Raw genomic sequence first — 22755 nt, 5'->3', positions numbered from 1 at the left:
AGAAGAATTCTATTTATTTCTCAATCTGCTGCTATCTGATGTGTACCCTTACTACTTCATGGAACTTATTCTTGTTAAGTTAACCAACAAACTCTTAATCGCCAAATCCAGTATCTATTTAAATTCTGTACCCCTTTTTCCTGTTCTGGAGCTCATGCCATCACCTACTGCCCTCTCAAAATATGTTCCCTGGCTTTGATACTACAACTCTCTCCTCAGTGTTTTCCTAATTCTGTGGATAGTCCTTTTTAGTTCCCATATTGGCTCTGAACCAACTTTTTAATTCAGTATTCATTTGGTGAGCAATTATTTTAAAGTCAGTATACTGGGCACTGGGAGAAGAAAAGAGGGCATACAATGATGATTTAAGACATAATCTCTGATGTCTACTGCACTGATAGTGGTGACATTCTCACGAGTGTACACTGATCTCCAAACTCATCAAGTTGTACCTACTGAAATTGTACAGCATTTTGAATATTGATCATATCTCAATAAAGTAGTTTAAAAAAAGAATCTCTATCCCTAAGCAATTCTAACCCAATGAAGAGAACACATATACCAATAAAATAACAAGAGGGGCTGTGATAAACTTTAAAATACCCTGAAAATAAAGAGTGATTTACCAGTACTGGGATGATCCAGGGAGACTTTACAGATAAAGTAATATTTCACTTTAGTTTAAGGATGGGATTTTTCACAAATAAAAATGTAAGGGAAAAGTACAAACAATTCCTACTTCAATTTATCTCCCTCCGTATTTCTAACCCAGCCTAATATAGAGTTCGCACACGGTGGATAATTAATTAGCATCTGCAGACAGTGTTAATAATGAAAAAGGCCAGCTGAAAAATAATACACATGCAGAGCAATGAAACAATTCAAGCACTAAAAAAACCCCAAAAAACAAAAATAAAGTCATATTCTTTAGGACCTTGGACCCTGAATGCATGATGTGACTTTTATTCTATAGATAAGGAATAAGAGTTTTAGGTTGAAAAAATTAACATAATTTTAAAAAGGCAACTATAGCAGCAACTAAAGAATCGATTTAAAAGATCTGAAGACTACAGTCAGGTAAATTATCCATAAAGTGGGCAACAAAAAACGTTAATGATCACCTACTTAGTACTAGCTGCTGTGAAAAGTTGCAGACACAAAGAGAAGAAATAGTACCAAACCCCAGTGGCATCAACACCTGGTTACAAAAGCCAGAACCATACACTATTCTACTGAAAATACGGGAATTATCATGAACCAGAGAAGACATTTAAGGAATAAGTATATTTGCTAATATCAGAAATTGTATTTGAGCTAGATGAGAGCTTCTGAGGGACATTAGCTATAGTGGTAATAACAGACATTTCAAGAGAATCAATATTCTAGAGCAGTGGTTCTCAACCCACAGGAACTATATTAAAGGGCTGCACATTAGGAAGGCTGAGAACCACTGTTCTAGAGGGAAACAACTTGTACCACTTGGGCCAAGGGGTAAGATCAACAATGTTGGGGTTTCCCTATGGCTGGCTGAGTAGATGCTGCTGGAGAGAAGAAGCACAGGGATGGGGACAAAGAAGCAATGGGTTTTATTTTGGCATACTGATACCTGAACAAGCATTTGATAATACAACTTTGCAACTGTGGGTCTCAATGTTACAGTGACACGGAAGTCATGCACAGAGAGGATATTAAGACCTAGAAAGCAAAGTGTAACCCAGGAATTCAGTAAAAACTGCAGAGGCGTTAAATGCAGAATCTTAGGGTAGTACAACACATAGGGCAAGAAAAGGAAGCAGAACAGGATACTGAGATAGTGTACTAAGTAGGAAGCAAGAGTATAATATCTTAGGTCAGCTGTTACCTTTCAGAGACACGACATCCTATTTAGATGGGCTGAGAAAACAATGTGAAGTAGAGGTAGTTAGTAATGGTATGCTACTCCTTCAGAAAAACATGAGCCAAAGCCAAGATATACCAAACTGTATTTCTGGTGCAGCATATTAAATTATGCTTTCAGGAAAATTGTTGCTAAAAGAAATTTAAAAGATTATATAGGTATAATCCATATGGAAAAGGCATACAAATTAAAAGATCAATGAAATGAGGCAGATAGAAACAGATTATTTTAGGTTACAAGAACTTAATATAACTTGGTGATGACAAGACACAATAAAGTATTTGGAAAAAATGACTACTTAACAAAGGGCAACTCCAATATTTGGAGAAGAATAAATTTTAATTTTCCCCTCTCATGATAACAAAGTAATTTAATTTACTACAAATTCAATTTTTAATTAAAAAAAAGTTTCTTTTTGGCCCGGCGGCAGGGCTCATACCTGTAATCCTAGCACTCTGTGAGGCTGAGGCGGATAGACTGCCTGAGCTCATGGGTTTGAAACCAGCCTGAGCAAGAGCAAGACTCTGTCTCTAAAAATAGCCAGGCATTGTGGCAGGCGCCTGTAGTCCCAGCTACTCGGAAGGCTGAGGCAAGAGAATCACTTGAGCACAAGAGTTTGAGGTGGCTGTGAGCTATGATGCCCCAGCACTTTACCAAGGTTAACAATATAGGCATAGGTGGCACATTTCTTAAACAGAGTGAAGCTGTCTATCACAAACCCATAGCTAATATTTTAATGAATGGAATAAAACTGAAAGCTTTTCCACTCAGAACTGGAACCAGACAAGTTTGTCCTCTGTTGCCATTACTATTCAACATAGTGCTGGAAGTTCTAGCCAATACAATTAGGCAAGACAAGGAAATAAAGGGCATCCAAATGGGAGCAGAGGAGGTCAAACGCTCCCTCTTTGCTGACAATATGATCTTATACTTAGAGAACCCCAAAGACTCAACCACAAGACTCCGGGAAATCATCAAAATATATAGTAATGTCTCAGGATATAAAATCAATGTCCACAAATCAGTAGGCTTTGTATACGCCAATGCATATACAAGATGCAAGGCTAATTAAGGACATAATCCCCTTCAACATAGTTCCAAAGAAAATGAAATACCTAAAAATAGATCTAACAAAAGAGGCGAAGGACTGCAATCAAGAAAATTATGAAACCTTAAGAAAAGAAACAGCAGAGGATATTAACAAATGGAAGAACATACCATGCTCATGGCTGGGAAGAATCAACATTGTTAGAATGTCTATACTTCCCAAAGCAATCTACAGATTCAATGCCATCCATTGAAATACCAATATCATACTTTCGAGACTTGGAAAAAATAATTCTTTATTTTGTATGGAGTCCATCTCAAAAACAAATTTAAAAAAATAAGCAAAGGACCTGAACCATCAGACCTTTCTTTCAAATAAGGTATACAAATGGCCAAGAAGTATATGAAAAGGTACTCAAGATCACTTATCACCCGGGAAATGCAAATCAAAACCTCAATGAGATATCACTTCACATCTCGCAGGATAGCTATTATCGAAAATACAGAGATAACAAGTGTTGGTGAGGATGTGTAGAACAGGGAAGCTCTATGCACAGTGGTATGGAATGGAAATTGGTACAGCCACGATGAGAAAAAGTAAGCAGCATCCTCAAAAAATCAAAAACAGAACTACTATATGGTTCAGCCTTCCCACTTCTGGGTACATATCTGAAGGAAATAAAATCAATTATCTCAAAAGGATAATAGAAACCCCACATTCACTGTAGCATTATTTACTAAATGAAAGTGAGATTCCAAGGATCTCTATTCTAAGAGGTAGAAACATTCATCTATTGACAGATGAATGGATAAAGAAAATGTGGCACACACACAAAGAGGAATATAATTCAGCCATAAAAAGATAATCCTATCATTTGTGACAACATGGGTGAACCCTGAGGACAATATGTTAAGTGAAATAAATCAGACAGATAAAGACAAATTCTGTGTGAGTCTACTTATGTGTGGAATCTAAAAGTCAAACTCATAGACACAGAGATAGTTTAGTGATAGAACAGTGACAGATAGAATAGTGATAACTGGGGAATGGGTAAAATGGGGAGATAGTTTAGTGATAGAATAGTGACAGATAGAATAGAAGTTGGGGAATGGGTAAAATGGGGAGGCATTGGTCAAAGGGTACAAATTTCCACTTATAAAACAAGTTTTGGTGATCTGATGCACATTATGATGACTACAGTTAAAAACTATATTGTGTATTTAAAATTTGCTAAGAAAGTAGGTCTTAAGTATTCTCATCACACACATGGGTACCTGTGAGGTGACAGATGTATTAATTAATTAATTTGATGGTGGCAATGATTCATTTCATAATACATATGCAGGGTGTCCATAAAGTTCATGTGCAATTTAAAAAAGTGTAACAGGTGTTTATCAAAAGACCAAAAATCACTTTATAACAAAGATATTTGCACCAGATTGTTCATTGCAGCTCAATTCATAAAGAATCTCTTTTTTTTTTTTTTTGGCCAGGGCTAGGTTTGAACCCACCACCTCCAGCTTATGGGGCCAGTGCCCTACCCTTTGAGCCACAGGCATCGCCCATTGCAGCTCAATTCATAATAGCCAAGTCATGGAAGAAGCCCAAGTGCCCATCGACCCATGAGTGGATTAATAAATTGTGGTATATGGACTATTATCCAGTCTTAAAATAAGATGGAGACTTTGCCTCCTTTGTGTTTATATGGATGGAGCTGGAACATATCCTACTTAGTAAAGTATCTCAAGAAAGGAGGAAAAAGTATCCAATATACTCAGTACTATCATAAAACCAATTTATAATCACTCACACTTTCATATGAAGACTAGATCACAACTATGGCCCAGGATGAAGGAGGGAGGCAGGGAGTGTAGGGGAGAGGTCAGATGGAGGGAGGGTGGATGGAGGGTTCACACCTATGCTGCATATTGCAAGGGTACATGTTGGATCTATTTAGTATAGAGTGTAACACTCTTAACACAATAATTAAGTAAATGCGGTGAGGGATGTATTAACCAGTACGATGTAAGCATTTCAAATTGTATATGAAATCAGCACATTATACCCCATTAATGTATTAATGTGTACATGATCTACCTCTTTATGATTTAATAAATAAATAGTTTAAGATAGTAAATTACACATGAACTTTAGGGACATCCTGTATTTCTCAAATCATCACTGTACGTGCATATACCATAAAGTAACACAGTTTCATTTGTTCATTATACCTCAATAAAGTTGGAAAAACATTAAACTCCCCCAAAACAAATGATTTACCATCTAATCAATAATTACTACATACGAAAAGATGCAAGAAAATATGACTCATAACCAAGAGAAAAATCAGTCATTAGAAACATACCCCCAAATGATTAGCAATGATGGAATTATCAGACACTAACTTTAAAATCGTATGTGAACACAAAAAAGAGAAAAAGGGGTTGGGTGCAGTGGCTTATGCCTCTAGCACTCGAGGAGTCCCAGATGGGCAGAAGCTCAGGAGTTCCAGACCAGCCTGAGGAGAACAGCAAGACTCCTTCCCTACTAAAAACAGAAAAACTAGCCAGGTGTTCCAGCAGAAGCCTGTAGTCCCAGCTACTCAGGAAGCTGAGAATCTAGGATCACTTCAGTCTAAGAATTTGAGATTGCTGTGAGCTATGATGATGCCATGGCACTCAACCCTAGGGCAACAGAGTGAGACTCTGTAAATAAATAAATAAATAAATAAATAAGGAAACAAGTAAGACTAAAAGGATAAACAGTATCTGAAATAAAAATTCACTAGCTGGTATTAAGGACAGCCGAGATACAGAAAAGACCAAGGAACATAAAATCATAGCAAAAGAAACTATATACATTGTAACCAAAAAAAGTTAAATAACTGGAAATTATTGAAAGAAAAAAGAAATATGAAAAATAATGCCTGAATTTTTCCAAATTCGGATTAAAAACAATAAATGCACAGATCTTAGTATGTAAATGAATCCAAACAAGATGAAAATTCATATACATGCATGAAAGCTCAAAACATAGAAAGTCAGAGCACACTGAAATTATTTAAAAAATCAGTGATAAAAGAAAAAGATCTTTACAACATTCTGAGAAAAACATTACACACAGAAGAACAAGTAGAAAAACTTCCCAGACTTCTTCTTCGAAACTGTAAGAAGACAAACAATATGTAAAAATTTTTACAAGAAAAAAATGGTATCATGAAATTCTGTATCTTGTGAAGATATTCATAAAATATGAATGTAGGAGACTTTTGCTTTGACCATGATTACATAACACAGACCTGATTTACACTCTATTCATCAACAACTAGAAAATCACATGAACACTTCAGACCACAGGGGCTCCAGAATACAGGGAAACCAATAAGGGAATAGCTATGATTTCCCTGGATTGCTACCTGGAAAGAATGTCCCGACTGTAACACAGGGAGAGAAAGAAGAGCCTACCAGGATCCTTAATTTAATGACAATAAGTTCATAAATTGAGGACCGTATCTGTAATTCGTGACACAGGTAACTTTACAGGGAAGAGAGTTCCACGGATCCACAATGGACTGTCTGGAGTGTTACTGAGCATCACATGTATGTGAGGAAAACTCTAAAGCCAGGGAAAGAGCAACTGGAATGGAGCAGGGAAAACAATCACTAGGTTCACAAAGGCAAAAATATCTCCTTGCCCTCCCCAAGCAAAATGAAAAGATCTCCTAAAAAAATACGGCATCCAGCTGATGCCCACAGCTCAGTGGTTAGGGCGCTGGCCACATGCTCCACAGCTGTTGGGTTTGAACCCAGTGCGGGCCTGCTAAGAAAAAAAAATATGGCATCCAATAAAGTCTTCAAAAATACTCCCTCAACAGTGCAGCAATATTAGTGACAGAACAAAGGTTATTCCAGACTAGTATAACCAAGCTTAAAAGCAATCCTCGATAGGATCATGTTGTTTATACATAAGAACAATGTCTACAAATATGTTTGAGTTCCCCAAGTTCCAGCGTCCAACAATATGAAATTCAATGTCTAACATCCAATAAAAAATTATCAGACATAAAAAGAAAAAGGAAAATATAACCTGTAACTAGAAAGATACTCAACGAATAGAAATAGACAGAAAGTGTCACAGATGATAGAATACGATGAAAAAATAGCCATTAAAAATATAGGCTAACAGTTCAAGGTAGAGGGAAGCATAACAGGTGGAAGACACAGTTCATGTCCAAATCAAACTCTAAGGGATGAAGAATATACTGGATGAATAACAGACACACCATGTTAGACCCTGGATAAGAACATTCTGGTAAGCTTACAGACATGGAGAAAAATCTAAAATTAAAGACAGAGAAATGACAAAAAATAATGAGTAGGGCTTTATTGGCAAACAGAGACAGTATTAATTTGTCATATACATACACGCACACACACACACATATATGAGTGGATTCTCAGGACAGGATAAGAGAAATGAGAGAAAAGAAAACAAAATACTTAAAGAATAATAATCCAAAAATTTTCCGAACTGAATGAAAATGAAAATTATATGCCTATAGATCCACAAAGACTTTAAAAAAAAAAAAGGCAAAGAAATGTTAAGAAAACCAAACCCAGGCACATAATAATCAAACACCTGAGAGAGTGATAAAGAGAAAAGCTTAAAAGCAGCCACAGAAGGCAAAGGACCAAGACAAGAATGAGGGCAGACTCCGGGTCAGCCACTACGTAAACCAGGAGAGAATGGAGCAACAATCTTACAGAATGAAACGTATCATTGGCGAATTAAAATTTTATACACAGCTAAAATATCTTTTTAATCTCAGAGCAAAATAAAGCCTTTATTCGACATGTAGAAGGCTGATTCATCACCAGAGACACTGTACTATAATTGTTCAAGGAAACACTTCGGGCGGAGGGAAAATGACACCAGATGGCAAACCAAATCTTTACATAAAGAAAAGATTGAAAATGGTAACTAAGTGGGTGAAGTGAAATTGATTTTCTCATGTTTTAAATCTCTTTAAAAGTTAATTGACTATTTAAATCTAAATAATGCAATATGGCATTTATAACATATATAAAAGTGAACGTATTATAACAACAGCCCAAAACTCAAAAGAGGAAATCAAAGTGTACAGGTGAAAGGATCTTAGGATAGACGTGAAATGGTCTAATATAAATTAAACATAAAATGGGGAAAATTAAATATGAGTTTATAGTTAACAGCTATCCCACAATGAAATTTGTATTTCCAAAAAAACTTGCTAGTAAATTCTACCATCTCTTTAAAAAAAGAAATACCAACAATTTTATCAAATATTTCCAGAAAATAGAAGAGAAGGGAATGAGGCCAGCATTACCTTAATACAAAACCAGACAAAGACATTACACAAAAAGATAAATACAGATGAATATCCCTCATAATCACAGATGGAAAAGGATTAACAAAACTATCAAATCAAATCTAACAATATATAAGGATGATAACAAATCATGAGTAAGAGACAGTTAATCTCAAGAATGAAGGACCAGTTTAACATTTGAAAAATCAGGCAATGCAATTTATCAAATAAATAAGCTACAAAGAAAAAAAACCACATAATCATTCTCAACTGAGGCAGAAGATGTTTTAGAAAAAGTCCATGTCCACCTATAGTAAAGTCTCTCAGGAATAGGAGAGAATTTCCCCAATTTGATAAAAAGCATACATGAAAAACTTAAGGTGCAAACATCACCTTAATAAGGAAAGACTCCATCGTTTTCCTCTAGGACAGTGAACACAACAGAGATGTTCACCACTTCTATTTGACAGTGTATTAAAGTTCCTAACCAGTGAGAGAGGCACAAAGACATAAATGCCATATAGACCAGAATTCTGTAAAACTGCTGCTATTCACAGAGAGCAAGACTGTCTACATAGATGTTTCAAAAAAATTTACAAACAACTGAGCTTAAGAGGGTTTACTGAATATGAGGTCAGTACATGAAAATCAATTATATTTTTACATGCTGGCAACAAATAATTTTTAATAAAAAATAAGAGTATGTAAAGGCAAACTGAGAAAGTTGTCTAAGACCTGTATGCTGAAAACTACTAAGTGTTTCAATAGACATCAGAGAGGACTATAAGTAAACAGAAAGACACACTATGTTTCTGGATTAGAAAATTCAATTTTATTAAGATGTCAGTACACTCCATACTGATCTATAGACTCAATGCAATCACAAAGTTCCAGAAGGCACTTCTGGTAAAAATTAACAAGGTAAAATACCAAATTTAAATAGAAATACAAAAGGCATAGAAGAGCCAAAATAATTCTGAAAAAAGAACAAATTTCTTCTTTATTTTAAAATATTCTCTAAAGTCAAGTCAGTATAGTACTGTTATAAAGAGATACACAAATATGAAACAAAACAGATAAAGAAGAAATACGCCTATACCTACATGACAAAGTAATTTTCAACAAAGGTAGCCATGCCCAGGTCTTTCACTGGGGCAAAGAATAGCCTTTTCAACAAGAGACACTGAAATAACTAGATGTCCATACGGAGAAAAGAAAAATGAACCTTGACTCACAGCTTATGCTCTGTATAAAATTAACTTACAATGTATCACCTACCTAAATGTGGTAGGTGCAACTAAAGGTTCTAGAAGAAAATACAGCATACGCTACTCAGTAAGGGGAATGCCTTCTGAGAAATATCATCAGGGGATTCCTCGCTGCTCCAACACCACCAAGTTGACTTACACAAACCTAGATGGCATTGCTTCTAACCTACCAACCTATGCAGGGGTGTCCAACCTGTTTTCTTTTGGGCTGCATAGTGGACGAATAAGAGTCATCTTGGGCCGCACCTTCAATACACAAACAGTAAGGAAAGGTCCATGCATAATTTTCATGCTGACACCACAGATAAGCAAAAAAAAAAATTCTCACAAAATCAGGATGCCACGTGTAGCCACATTACTGCATACAGTATGTTACTGTATTAAATACTATAAGCAATGTAACACAATAAGTGTTGGTATATCTAAACATACAACATGTGCAGTAAAAATAATGATGTAACAGATAAAAAATGGTACACCTGTATAGGCACTTACCATGAAAGGACCATGCCAGACTGAAGTTGCTATAGGTCACCCAAGGACCAAGTGGTGAGTGGATGTGAAGACCTAGGACATCACTGGACACCACGTAGATTTTATAACCACTGTAAACTACACTAAATTTATAAAGAATATGTTTCTTTCTTCAATAACAAATTAATATTAACTTTTTAACTTTATAAATTTATATTTTCTAAACTTTTTCACTCTTTGTAATAACACTTAGCTTAAATTAACATATTGTAGAGCTGTATAAAAGTATTTATTTATATTCTTATTTTAGAAACCTTTTTAATTTTTAATACATTTTCTTTTTTTTTACTTTTTAAATTTTTTTGTTAAAAATGAAAACACAAACACCCATTAGCCGAGGCCTACAGAGGGTCAGGATCCTCAGCATCACGTCTTTCACCTTCATCTTGTCTCACTTGGGTCTTCAAGGGCCACAGACAGAGTTGCTCAATGATAATAATGCCTTTTTCTGGAATGCCGCCTGAAGGATTCACTTGAGGCTGCTTCACAATTAATTACTAAACAACTAGTACATATTTTGTAAAACTATTAAGTAAAATGGAAAATACATAGAGAGTATAAAAACAGGAAAATATATTAACATGGTAATAGCAATTATTGCTAGATAGTAATATTTAGAGTGATTTCCATCTTCTGTTTTGAACCCTGAAAATTACTTGTTTAACACTCATTCCCCAGAACACTAAGGTCTCCCCTTTAACACAGAGAAGATCTGTCTTGTCCGTGTGGTGTACGAAGTACAAGCACAGTAACTGGTTCATTGCAAATATCCAATACTTTTTCACTCCAGTGCACTAAAGGTCCTGACTTCACTATAATGCAATTAATACATCAATGTAGCAAAACTTTTTCAACTGAAGTTAACTTTTGGTTTTTGATGTTCTTTGCAATGCACATTTTTGGTTACTTTGACAATTGGAAAAAATATTCTAAGTTTTAAATAAATATACTGTTGATTAATGTACTGATTTAGGCTTATGATAAACTTAATACTCTGTGTCTTGGCAAAGGCACAGAAAAAAGAGAAAGACTATGAAAGTATTCAGTATCGTGGCATCCTTAGCACTAAGCCCACTATATGGCATATATCGTATGCTTAATAAATAAGTATTGCAAAGAATTATTTCTAAGGAAAACCAGGCTTCAAGTTTTGAAGGTATTTTTATTATAAGTATAAAAAATATACAATAACTGAATAACTTTGCTTTTGTTCAAAAAGAAAACTGAGTTATTTGCCAATCAAGCAGAGTTTCTAAATAACTTTAGAAATTTAAGTTCCCTTCAGGCAAAGACTACGCCTTTATTTTTTTCTGTGTTGTGCTTAACCATGCTTTCGGAATAGGTAATGTAAATGCATTATTTCAAACTACTAAATATACAGGTCTATTGTATCACAAACCTAAAATGCTTATTTTGGATTAAGGGCTGCATTTTAAAAAATAACTCCATCTTTAATGCAACAAATTGTCCCCCATAAAGAAAGATCTGAACTTAAAAACGTTCAGAGAATAATCACTGCAACATTTTAAACTAAATTATTTTTTTCTTGCAAATAATGCCTATGTAACTTTCATCATTCTTTTGTAAATGTAAAAGACTGGCTATCTGGAGACTAACAAAATATGCTTAATATGAGTCTGTTGATGGAGCTTGGAACCTCCATAATCTAAAGACAATGAACTAATTAAGCAATAACTCAAGCCAGTCTATGCAATAATGCTGATTAACACATCTCCCGGGCATACAAACACCCAGGAGAAAAAGAGTGGCTCTGGTTCACCTACGGGGAAATTAATCAAAAATACTAGTAAAATAAACCTTGATCTACTTTTACAGAATCAAAGTATGTATTCTTACATTTAACAGTAATTCTGATTACATGATTACCTTCCAGACAATGCTTATCTTTTTAACAGTTTGCAGAGTCTGCATGCATTTTAAACAGAAAAATTAATGCACAGCTAATTACATTTAGTTTTTCAAGTTTTTTCAGAGATGATAGTGATATAGACATAAGTTGCAAATATGAAAATTTTGTATCTTAATAACATGGTTCAAAATACAATTTCTTAAAATATCAATTGAACCCCTAAGATGCTATAAGAGAACTAAAAATCATCTACAAAGTTGCTCAGAAACAGCTGCTTTGGTGGTAAGTGTATTAGGTATAAATTTACTCTAAATGCCTCAAGACCTATTTCTCTACTTCATTCCCTCTTTTAATAACTCTGAGAATGATAGCAGAATTCTAAATCACCAACTAGGTGCTTAATACTAGAAAAATCAGTGCGTAAGCCAGCAATTTTTAAAGTAGTACTACAAGGAAGAAAAGTTAAGTAAATTTTCTGGGATTAAAATGATACCTAATGAAAATATTTAATAATGTGGGAAGTATAAAAAATAGTTATTTTAAGAAAAGAATTTTAAATTCCCAATCTATTTTTATAATTTAAATAATTTATACTATTTCATTAAAACTATATTTCAATATTATTACTAATATGAATATTACTTGTTATTTATACTAATAAATATGTTACTATTACTATTATAGTTAAGTACTATTTTTTGAGTATTATTATTTTCCTTGGCTCTATGCTACATAATTCACCAGCACTATGTCATTTAATCCTCAAAAAAAAAACTTCATAAGAGAGGCATTACTATTATCTTCATAATGTAAGGGAGAAAACGAAGTCTTAGAGATGTTGTCAAACTTGCCCCGTATCGTAAGAAAATGGCAGAACTGGGATTCAAAGTTAGATCAACTGGCTGTAAAGTACATCATCTATATGTTATTCTTGTACAGTTTTATTAATTTGAGATAATAAATGTATAAACCATTCCATTATGAAGACATTTCCTCCATGAGTCTCTCTCATAATAGCCCACTAAGAACTGTAGAGAATGTAGCTACTGTCACCGTGTCTAGAAACAGACAAGCATGCAGTCAACTCATCCCTGTAGAAAGATGAAGGCATCCAGTCTCATTCCCAACAGGCTTCTGTCATCAGAGCACAGACAGTTCTTTCCCCGAATCTCAACCTAAATGCTACTTCCTTCATTTATAATAGTTCCCCATTATTCTCTTACACCATATACTCTATTCATCAGTATTTGAGTTTATTTCTGCTTTTTAAAATTATTTTCTGGCTCAGCACGTGTAGCTCAGTGGCTAGGGTGCCAGCCACATACACTGAAGCTGGTTCATGCTCATCCTGGGCCTGCCAAACAATGACAACTACAACCAAAAAATAGCTGGGCGTTGTGGGGGGGTGGGGGGCGCCTGTAGTTTTAGCTACTAGGGAGGATGAGGTAAGAGAATCTCTTGAGCCCAAGAATTTGAGGTTGCTGTGAGCTGCGACACCACGACACTCTACTGAGGGTGACATAGTGAGACTCTCTCAAAAAAAAAAAAAAATGGCTAACGTCTGGGGGCATCAGCCTACCAGACTACAGGCTGTAATACAAGGCCACAGTGACCAGAATAGCACGGTAATGGCATAAAAACAGAGACACAGACATCTGGAAGCAAACATAAAACCATGAAATGAAACTAACATCTTTTAGCCACCTAATCTTTGATAAATCAAACAAGAACATGCGTTGGGGAAAAGAATCCTATTCAACAAATAGTACTGGGAGAACTGGATAGCCACATGTCAAAGACTCTGGACCCACATCTTTCTCTATTCAGTAAAATTGACTCAAGATGGATAAAAGATCTAAATCTAAGGCATGAAACAATAAAAATATTCAAAAATATTGTGGGGAAAATATTTGAAGTTATCAGACTGGGAAAAAAATTTATGAAGAAGACTTCCATGGCAATTGAAACAACAAAAAAAATAAACAATTGGGACTTAATTAAATTGAATAGCTTCTGTATAGCTAAAGAGATAACAAATAAAGCAAACAGACAACCATCAGAATGGGAAAAGATTTTCGCATATTATGAATTAGACACAAGCTTGATAACTAGGATCTACAGAGAACGCAAATTAAGCAACATTTTAAAAAGCCAAAAAAATCCTTTCTATCAATGGGCAAGAGAAATGAATAGAACTCTCTCTAAAGAAGATAGATGAATGGCTGACAAACATGAAAAAATGCTCATTGTCCCTAATTATCAGGAAAATGCAAATCAAAACCACCCTGAGATGTCACCTAACTGCAGTGAAAATGGTCCACATCACAAAATCTCAAAAGCTGCAGATGCTGGCATGGATGTGGAGAGAAGGGAACACTTTTACACTGCTGATGGGACTACAAATTAATACAATCTTTTTGGAAGGAAGTATAGAGAATTCTCAAAGAACTCAAACTAAAATTCCCATTTGATCCTGCAATCTCATTACTGGGCATCTACCCAGAAGGAAAAAAAAATCCTTTTATCATAAAGTAATTTGCACTAGGCTGTTCATCGCAGTTCAACTGACAATTGTCTAATTGTGGAAACAACCTAAATGTGCAACAATCCAGGAATGGATCAACAAGCTGTGGTATATGTAATACCATGGAATATTATTCAGCCACTAGAAAAGATGGAGACTCTGTCTCAAAAATAAAAAAATTTAAAAAAATAGTTAAGCCATAGAAACAAACTGATACATGCAATAATATAGATGTTTTTTAAGACCGACATGTTAATTCAAAGATACAGAACAGAATCAGTCTACCTACTTGAAAACATTGTATTTAGTCCTTATCTATTAAGACCAATTCCAAAACAAAAATTCTCAAATAAAGAAGACCTGACAAACCAGCAAAATAATGTAGGAGTTAATATTAATGCTAAAGAAAAACCATCTGGCATATCTGAAAATCTGCTTTTGCATGTAAAATTTTTTTTAACAATCATCAATTAATCTTGTAAGTACTCTAGGTTTAGAATAAAAGTGCAGATGCCAGCTAGTTCCTTCTAGGAAGCTTTTCCTCATTCTACCAGGCAGAAATCTCCTGTCTTCCCTCTGAAGTTTCACAGCCCTTCAAATGTACTTCTGACATAAGTACTAATTATCACTTTCCACTTGGTATATAATCTTTGTATCTTATCTTCCACGTTAGACCATATAAACTTTCTGAAGGTAAGATCTATGTTTAATCCAGGTCTGTATGCCCTACAATCTCTATCACTTTGCACAAAGACTTGCTAAATATGTACTTTATTTTACAAAAACAAAGACAGCATACATTCTCCCTGAATTCACATTTTCAGCTTTTTCCCCCCAAATAAACTATTTACTACCTTACAATTTCCATTTTTCTTTCTCCTGCTCAGTAGTTCCTGTTTTACCACCTTTTTTATCCTTTGATAATCTCACTCAGTTACCCAGACTAGAGCACAGTGGTGTCACTATGGCTCACTGCACCCTCAAACTCCTGCCTTAGTCTTTCCAGACACCGGGGCTTCAGGCACATAGGACCATGCTTGGCTACTTTTTTCTATTTTCTGTAGGAACGGGTCTTGCTCTTTGCTTAGGATGGTCTCAAACTCCTGTCCTCAAGCAGCCCTCCTACCTCAGGCTCCCAAAATTGAGGATGCCACACAAAAGCCACCATGCCCAGCCTATTTTACTACTTTAATTAACATCTCCCATCCCTGCTCCCTAAGTGAATTTGTTCATCCATTTATTTACTCAAATAACCAAGGAAGTATCTGCCAAGTACCTCCTATGTGCCAGGTAGTGTATAAAGTGCTAGCACCATACCAGTAAACAAGACTCCTAAGAAGTCAGAAGTTTTGTGGAAAAGAAAAATAAATAGGTAATTATAAAATAATGTGATGTGTGTTACAATAGGTGTGGATATGAGATACTATATAAAAAATAATAGACAAGAGCTTTCTCTGATAATTTGGTCTGCAAATTATCATTTTACCTCTATTACTGTCCCCTGGTCATCTATCTAACCATCTATCTGTCAATGGTAACATGCTTTATACGCTTTGTGTACCCTGCTTTTTTTTTTTTTGAGACAGAGCCTCAAGCTGTCCCCCTGGGTAGAGTGTTGTGGCATCACAGCTCATAGCAACCTGCAACTCGTGGGCTCAAGCGAGTCTCCTGCCTCTGCCTTCCAAGTAGCTGAGAATACAGGCACCTGCTGCAACGTTTGGCTATTTTTTGGTTGCAGCCGTCATTGTTGTTTGGCAGGCAGGCTGGATTCAAACCCGCCAGGCTCAGGTGTATGTGGCTGGCACCTTAGCCGCTTGAGCCACAGGCGCCAAGCCGTGTAACCTGCTTTCTAAATTTTACTTCTGTATCAATCCATATTGGGCTGCTTCAGTCTTTTAAGGGATATAGATTCCACTGCATGGATGTAATACAATCTATTTAAGTAGACTTTTTACTGAATGCTCATTTATGGCACTACAGTGCTACAATCCACACACACATCATTCTGTGGTATATCTGTACATCTACAGGATAAGTTGTCAGAAATGAAATTACCAAGTACCAGAATATGTGCATTATAAATTTTAATAGATACTGACACAGAGGTTGCATCAATTTCATTTCTATTCCTAATATTTTAATTTTAAGCTTTAAGGAAATATCTCCCAAAACTGTTCCTGTATGGATTATCCATGTAAACTAAAAGTTGTAACATTTACTCTCTGTGATATTTTCATACACTTATTTCCTTAGGACCTTGGGCAAAAAAAGCTTCAAAACCAAGTTTATAATCTTATCTTCAACATGTTCTTTCCAACTTCAGTGTTACCTGTTAAGTCTAATTCTAACCAGAAATCATAGTTTTTTGTTTCTACCAACATCCAATTAATTGGTCATTATGATGTACCAATCTTTCAGTTTCACAACATCCATCCTCTTCATAGTTTCTGAGACATCTGCCTGCAAGGATCGAGTTCTATGTGCCTACGTTATTACTACTTAACTACTCAAATTCCTCCGGGCCTATGTTCGTCTGCCAATGACTCTGTTCACATCATCCTCTTTATATCTTAGGAAGATATTTCAAGCAGATAAATATCATTAAACCGATTCTAAATGCCATGTCATCCATAAAGCATTTTTCTTCTATAAATTTATTAGCACTTAGGTCTTTCATTACACATTCTAATTTATAATGCACTTATAAAAGAAATAATACACTCCTTCACAGCAAGGATAACACCGTCTAGGCACTTGAAATGTGTTTACTGAATAAATGAGTAAAGTATGGCAATCAACTGATTTCTACAAGGGAGATAACTCTATAGGAAAAATAATTCTACAGCAGATATTTAAGTTATTTATTTTGGAAAATAATATTTTAGTCTATGAGATACAAGCCCCTATTTAATAATTAAATTTATTTCAGAAAGCCCACAATGTCAAATATTTCTAGTTCATTATTCTAGCAAATTTCACTTTTCTCTCACATTAATTTTAACTAGAAATGAGGAAAGGGAAGGATAAGGAATAAAGAAATAAGTGAAATGTACTCCTAAAAGGATTTATTTCAAAACTACAAGATCTGTAGTTAAGAAATCTCTTAAATACAGTCATAGTACTCGCCCATGTGAGAGAAAACTCAGTCACAATGTACCTATGGACTATTCAATTGAATTTAAAATGGGTAAAATAACTTTTCCCAAGTGTCACAGAAAGCCTACTTAAGAACTTTGTAAAACATATTAAATATTATATTTTTGGTTTTCAAAATTTAAAAATATGACTTCAAAAGTCATACTTATAGGCTCAGCACCCATAGCACAGTGGTTACGGTGCCAGCCTCATACACCAAGGCTGGTGGGATCGAATCTGGCCCAGGCCAGCTACACAACGACAACTGCAACAAAATAAAAAAATAGCCAGGTGTTGTGCCGGGTGCCTGTAGTCTCAGCTACTTGGGAGGCTGAGGCAAGTGAATCACTTACACCCAGGAGTTTGAGGTTGCTGTGAGCTGTGACACCACAGCACTCTATTGAGGGTGACAGAGTGAGACTCTGTCTCAAAAAATAAAATAAATCATACTAGTAAAATTTTTTACATTTAAACATACAAGAAAAAAGAGAGTACAAGTATGCTTTTCAATATTTAGAAATAATTACATAAAAGTAATCATTAGGTAGCATTAGAAATTATTCCATTCCCATTTACTCAAGAGCAGAGAGAACTACACAAAGCCCTATCTAGAAATGGAGAACTGCTGTATTATAACTTGTATTTGTAAGTAATGTTTTTAAAATAATGAAACCACCACCATGCAAATGCTTGATACGTCTTGACTCACCTCTCCGCCATTAACATATTCCATCACAAAACACAAACGGTCTTTTGTCTGGAAGGAATATTTCAAGGACTTGAAATGAAAAAGAAAAAATGTTAGATTATAACCCTACATTCTTATCATTATGATGGTACCAAAAACAGAACATTTAGAAATAGTAAGCATGGCTGATGAAATGAACTTTTATTGTTCTGTAAGATTCTGTTTACTCAAGAGTGCTTAAGAGTTTATGAGAAACGTAAAATAAATTTTCTTTAGCTTAGCAATAGGTATTTTTACGATAAAAATTAAAATGAATATTTTAAGTAAAAGTAAACCTAGTAATTCTGATGAGTATTTCTCAATCTATTGTTCCATCTATTTGAAACTGTGTTGGCCTTCAAAGTTCTAATCCATGCAACTCCAAAGTACAGTCTAGAAATTATTGTACCTGAAGTCCCTAGGAATACAGTTACAGTTATTTAGGTTTCTAATATAAATTCAGGATCAATGTTTGCCTAGTATGACCCAACCCAACTGAGTAGGTTCATATAATTTTATAGGTTATAGAAAGATAACAAAATGCTATCTTATTACTAGATAATAAACACCAAAAAGTAACAAAGTAAGTTTAAGTATCTAGTGATAACTCTGAAAATGTCTACTTTAGATAATCCTAACAGTTTAAAATACTCCACTTTTGAAAGTCTGGTTTTTTTGTTTGTTTTTTTAAGTCTGTTATTTTTAATATCCATACACTTCACTGGAATCAGAAACATATAGAAACTTTCTGAATTATCACTCTATTACATGGAATATAAAAATAGGACTAACTCTGTTTCAAAACAATTATCTATACATATGTAAATCATGGTTTACACTTTGTATAATGAAAGAAACATGTGACTTTTCCTATTGCCAATATATTCAGTATTCCTAAATTTCTTATGGTGCTCTATCTCTCAAAGAAGTCTCATTTCTATAATGAATCTCATAAAATATATGTGGTATGATAAAAATTTCTTACTTTTGTATTTGAAAAAAACCTGCCTGATCATTTAGATATTTATCATAAGCCAATAAACAAAAGAAACATAACATCTTACCATTAATAAATATCGAGAAACTTTTTAAAATTCTAGCGTTTTCTCAATGGTCTCCTTAATATGCCACAGATAGTCTATTAGTTCTGTGGTTTATTTTTATTTTTTTTAATGGCAGTGAGATTCATGGGAGGACAAAAAGTCTCAAAAAGGTAACAGATATATAATGGAAGGGATTATAAATGCACACACATTGTAAAAATCCAAATATTCCAATAATATCAACGAAATCTGACTTACGATCTTTCCACAAAGAGAATGGCATATCTAAATAAGTATTATTTTTCATAGTTTAGTTTCTGTAACAAAATTCCCTTAATTTTAAAATGTTATACTACCCATCCACTAGTCACTTACTGTCAGAAAGGGATGTCTAGTGTTCTTTAATACTCTGCTTTCAGTTAGAGTGTGTGCCACTTCATCCTACAAAAGAAAAAAAAACTTTCAATACACGTTCTCTAAAATCAGAAGAGGTTAAATCCAGAAACAGAAAAGGATTTAAAAACACACTGGTGGGCGGTGCCTGCGGCACCTGTGCCTCAGTGAGCAGGGCACTGGCCCCATATACTGAGCATGGTGGGTTCAAACCCAGCCTCCGCCAAACTGCAAAAAAAAAAAAAAAAAATAGCCAGGCATTGTGACGGATGCCTATAGTCCCAGCTACTTGCGAGGCTGTGGCAAAAGAATCACCTAAGCCCAAGAGCTGGAGGTTGCTGTTTGCTGTGACACCATGGCACTCTACTGAGGGTGACAAAGTGAGACTCTGTCTCAAAAAAAAAAAAAACCGCAGTGGCATGCTTCCTTTATTGTTCAGCTTCCCTCCACCAAAAACCAAAGAAATAAAATTACTGATTTAATTCACATGGTTATAAGGTTTAAAGTCATACTTAATAAAAGTGTATCAGTAATGATACAAAAATCAAGCAAAAAATTATCAGAGTCACAGAAAATTAAAGACTAAGCTTTTGCCCTCTAAGGGTATACTTTACCAGCTAATATTTCAGCATGAAGTAATTAATATTTCATGTTTGAAATAAATTTTATTTAGGGGATATAAAGAACATAATTCATAATAAAGATCACAGAATCTGTAAGTCTCCTACTTAAAAAAATGAGGTTTTGGCCAGGTGCAGCAGCTCACGCCCATAATCCTAGCACTCTGGAAGTCCAAAGCCGGTGGATTACCTGACTGACAAGTTCATGATCAGCCCAAGCCAGAGTGAGATCTGGTCTGTAAATATAGCCGGGCATTGTGTTGGGCCCCTGTAGTCCCAGCCATTCAGGAGGCTGAGTTAAGAGAATCACTTGAGCCCAAAAGTTTCAGGTTTCTGTGAGCTATGATGCCATGACACTCTATCAAGGGCAACAAAATGAGACTCTGTCTCAAAAAAAAAAAAAAAGTCATTAAAGAGAACATAGAAAACATATGTAGTATTTATTTCTCAATAATACATTTCTAAAATCAAAAGTAATAGAGTATAAAAATACATCTTTTGCTTGGGTATTTTTAACATGCTTTAGTTTTTTGTTTTTTTTTTTTTTAATTATTTAGAGAAAGGGTCTTTCTCTGTTACCCAGAGCTACCCCGGCTAGCCTTGAACTCCTCGGCTCAAGCAATCCTCCTGCCCCAGCCTTCTGAGTAGCTAGGAGTACAGATTTAATGTGCTTCTTTTAAAAAAGGTCATGTCTGGGTGGCGCCTGTGGCTCAAAGGAGTAAGGCACCGGCCCCATATACCAAAGGTGGTGGGTTCAAACCCAGCCCTGGCCAAAAACTGCAAAGAAAAAAAAAAGTCATGACTCTCATACTCTTGGTGATAATTTTAAAATGTGGCTATATTTCAAACCAAAAGCAAAGGATATATCTAACCAATTTTGTACATAAATCCTATTTTGATGTTAAAAGCAAACAAAAAATTTTTTTCTTCAATATATAAAGACCTGGAAAAAAATGTTCCATATTTCAGAAGCAACACCATCTTGAAGAAAGGAAAGGAAACTTCTAAAACTAACATAGCATTTCTGTTCTTTGATTCTAGCAAGAGTCTAAACAAAGCTTTTGCTGGATCAGTTTCTTAACAGTGTCAGCAAATCAAAATTAGATTATAAGACAAAAAGACATGAAGGGCAAAACACTACAATATGTTCATCATTTTTATAAAATCATTTGACCTTAGTTAGACCTGGAAGATAAATGAGAAACAGATTTATCAAAGAAGTTAAAATCCTCAAACTATTCCAAGAGGATCAGACCAATTATGTTTAAACAGAAAGTAAAGTATAATTAACGACACAGTATGTAAAACCAGGGAAGCAAAGCACAGCCTGGACCACTACAGTCTTGTTTCATAGCCACTATTATATCATATTATAGTTCCTAAATAATTAGAATAGCACATATTTTAATATGAATTAAATCAGAAACAAATGATACCAGAACTTACTAATTTCTATACCCGTGGTACAATGGTTAAGATACAGCAGATACTTAATGAACGTCTATTGATCTGAACTCTGAACTGTTTATCGTAGAAATTAATTTTAAGATATCAGGTGAGAAGGTTCATTCATTCAGTCATTCATTCATCTACTTATTCCTTCAACACACAGGCCACAAATGTTTTGGATATTGTTCAACACATTAGAAACAGGGCACTGAACAAAACAGAAAAAATCTTTCCTTCCAGTGAGTCAGATGACAACTGGTGTTACTGGAAAAACACAAAGCAATGAAGAGACACTGCAGTTAATGTGCGCCACTCATGACTGTGAGATCCTTTATTAAGCACTGCACAGTAGCTGCTTTGTGATATTCAGAACCAAACCTACTCAATAAAACATAAAATCACTGACGCACATCTACTAAATGGTAAGAGCATGCAGGTATCAAGTGGTTTAATAAGAAAGGATAAGATCCTTTTGCTCATGAATTCACGGGCCAGGGGAGAAGACAAGTAAATGTCCAACATAAATAATAACTAATTCTGGTAAGTGGTGTTAAGGAAAAAATAGAGGTCATGAACGTTTTGTAAATGAGGTTATAAAGGAAAAGCCCTACTACTGGAAGAGTGTGAGTTTGCTAACTCACGTGATGGTGTGGGAGGTGGAGGCAGTGATGGGTAACACAATTTCATTTATGTTTTGAAAAGTCTACTCACATTCTTCTTTGAAAGACAGGAAAAAATAAGAGATTACAATATTCCACGAGAGAAATGAGGATGGCTCTGACTACAATGGTGGGAGCAGGAACAGGAAAAGGAGGACAGTTTGGAAATATAAAATTAACAGTGATGATATAAAAGTTAGCTGCCTCTAGCATGAGGGTAAATTAAAACAAGTATTTCTTT

General features: G+C 34.9%; 1 protein-coding gene across 1 annotated transcript in view; it reads right to left on the bottom strand.

Moving 5' to 3' along the window:
- AKT3 (AKT serine/threonine kinase 3) overlaps positions 1-22755 on the bottom strand; it is a 279485-nt gene that overhangs the window by 68067 nt on the left and 188663 nt on the right. Inside the window, exons 6-7 of the mRNA XM_003798812.3 lie at positions 19769-19834; positions 18333-18401 (exon numbers count right to left, since the gene is read on the bottom strand). Of these exons, the coding sequence (XP_003798860.1) occupies positions 18333-18401; positions 19769-19834 (135 nt within the window). The remainder of the gene's footprint in view (positions 1-18332; positions 18402-19768; positions 19835-22755) is intronic.

The sequence above is a fragment of the Otolemur garnettii genome, unplaced genomic scaffold (genome assembly GCF_000181295.1).
Source record: "Otolemur garnettii isolate 467f Iridium unplaced genomic scaffold, OtoGar3 scaffold00141, whole genome shotgun sequence".
Lineage (NCBI taxonomy): Eukaryota > Metazoa > Chordata > Mammalia > Primates > Galagidae > Otolemur > Otolemur garnettii.
This window is presented reverse-complemented; position numbering and strand designations above follow the sequence as displayed.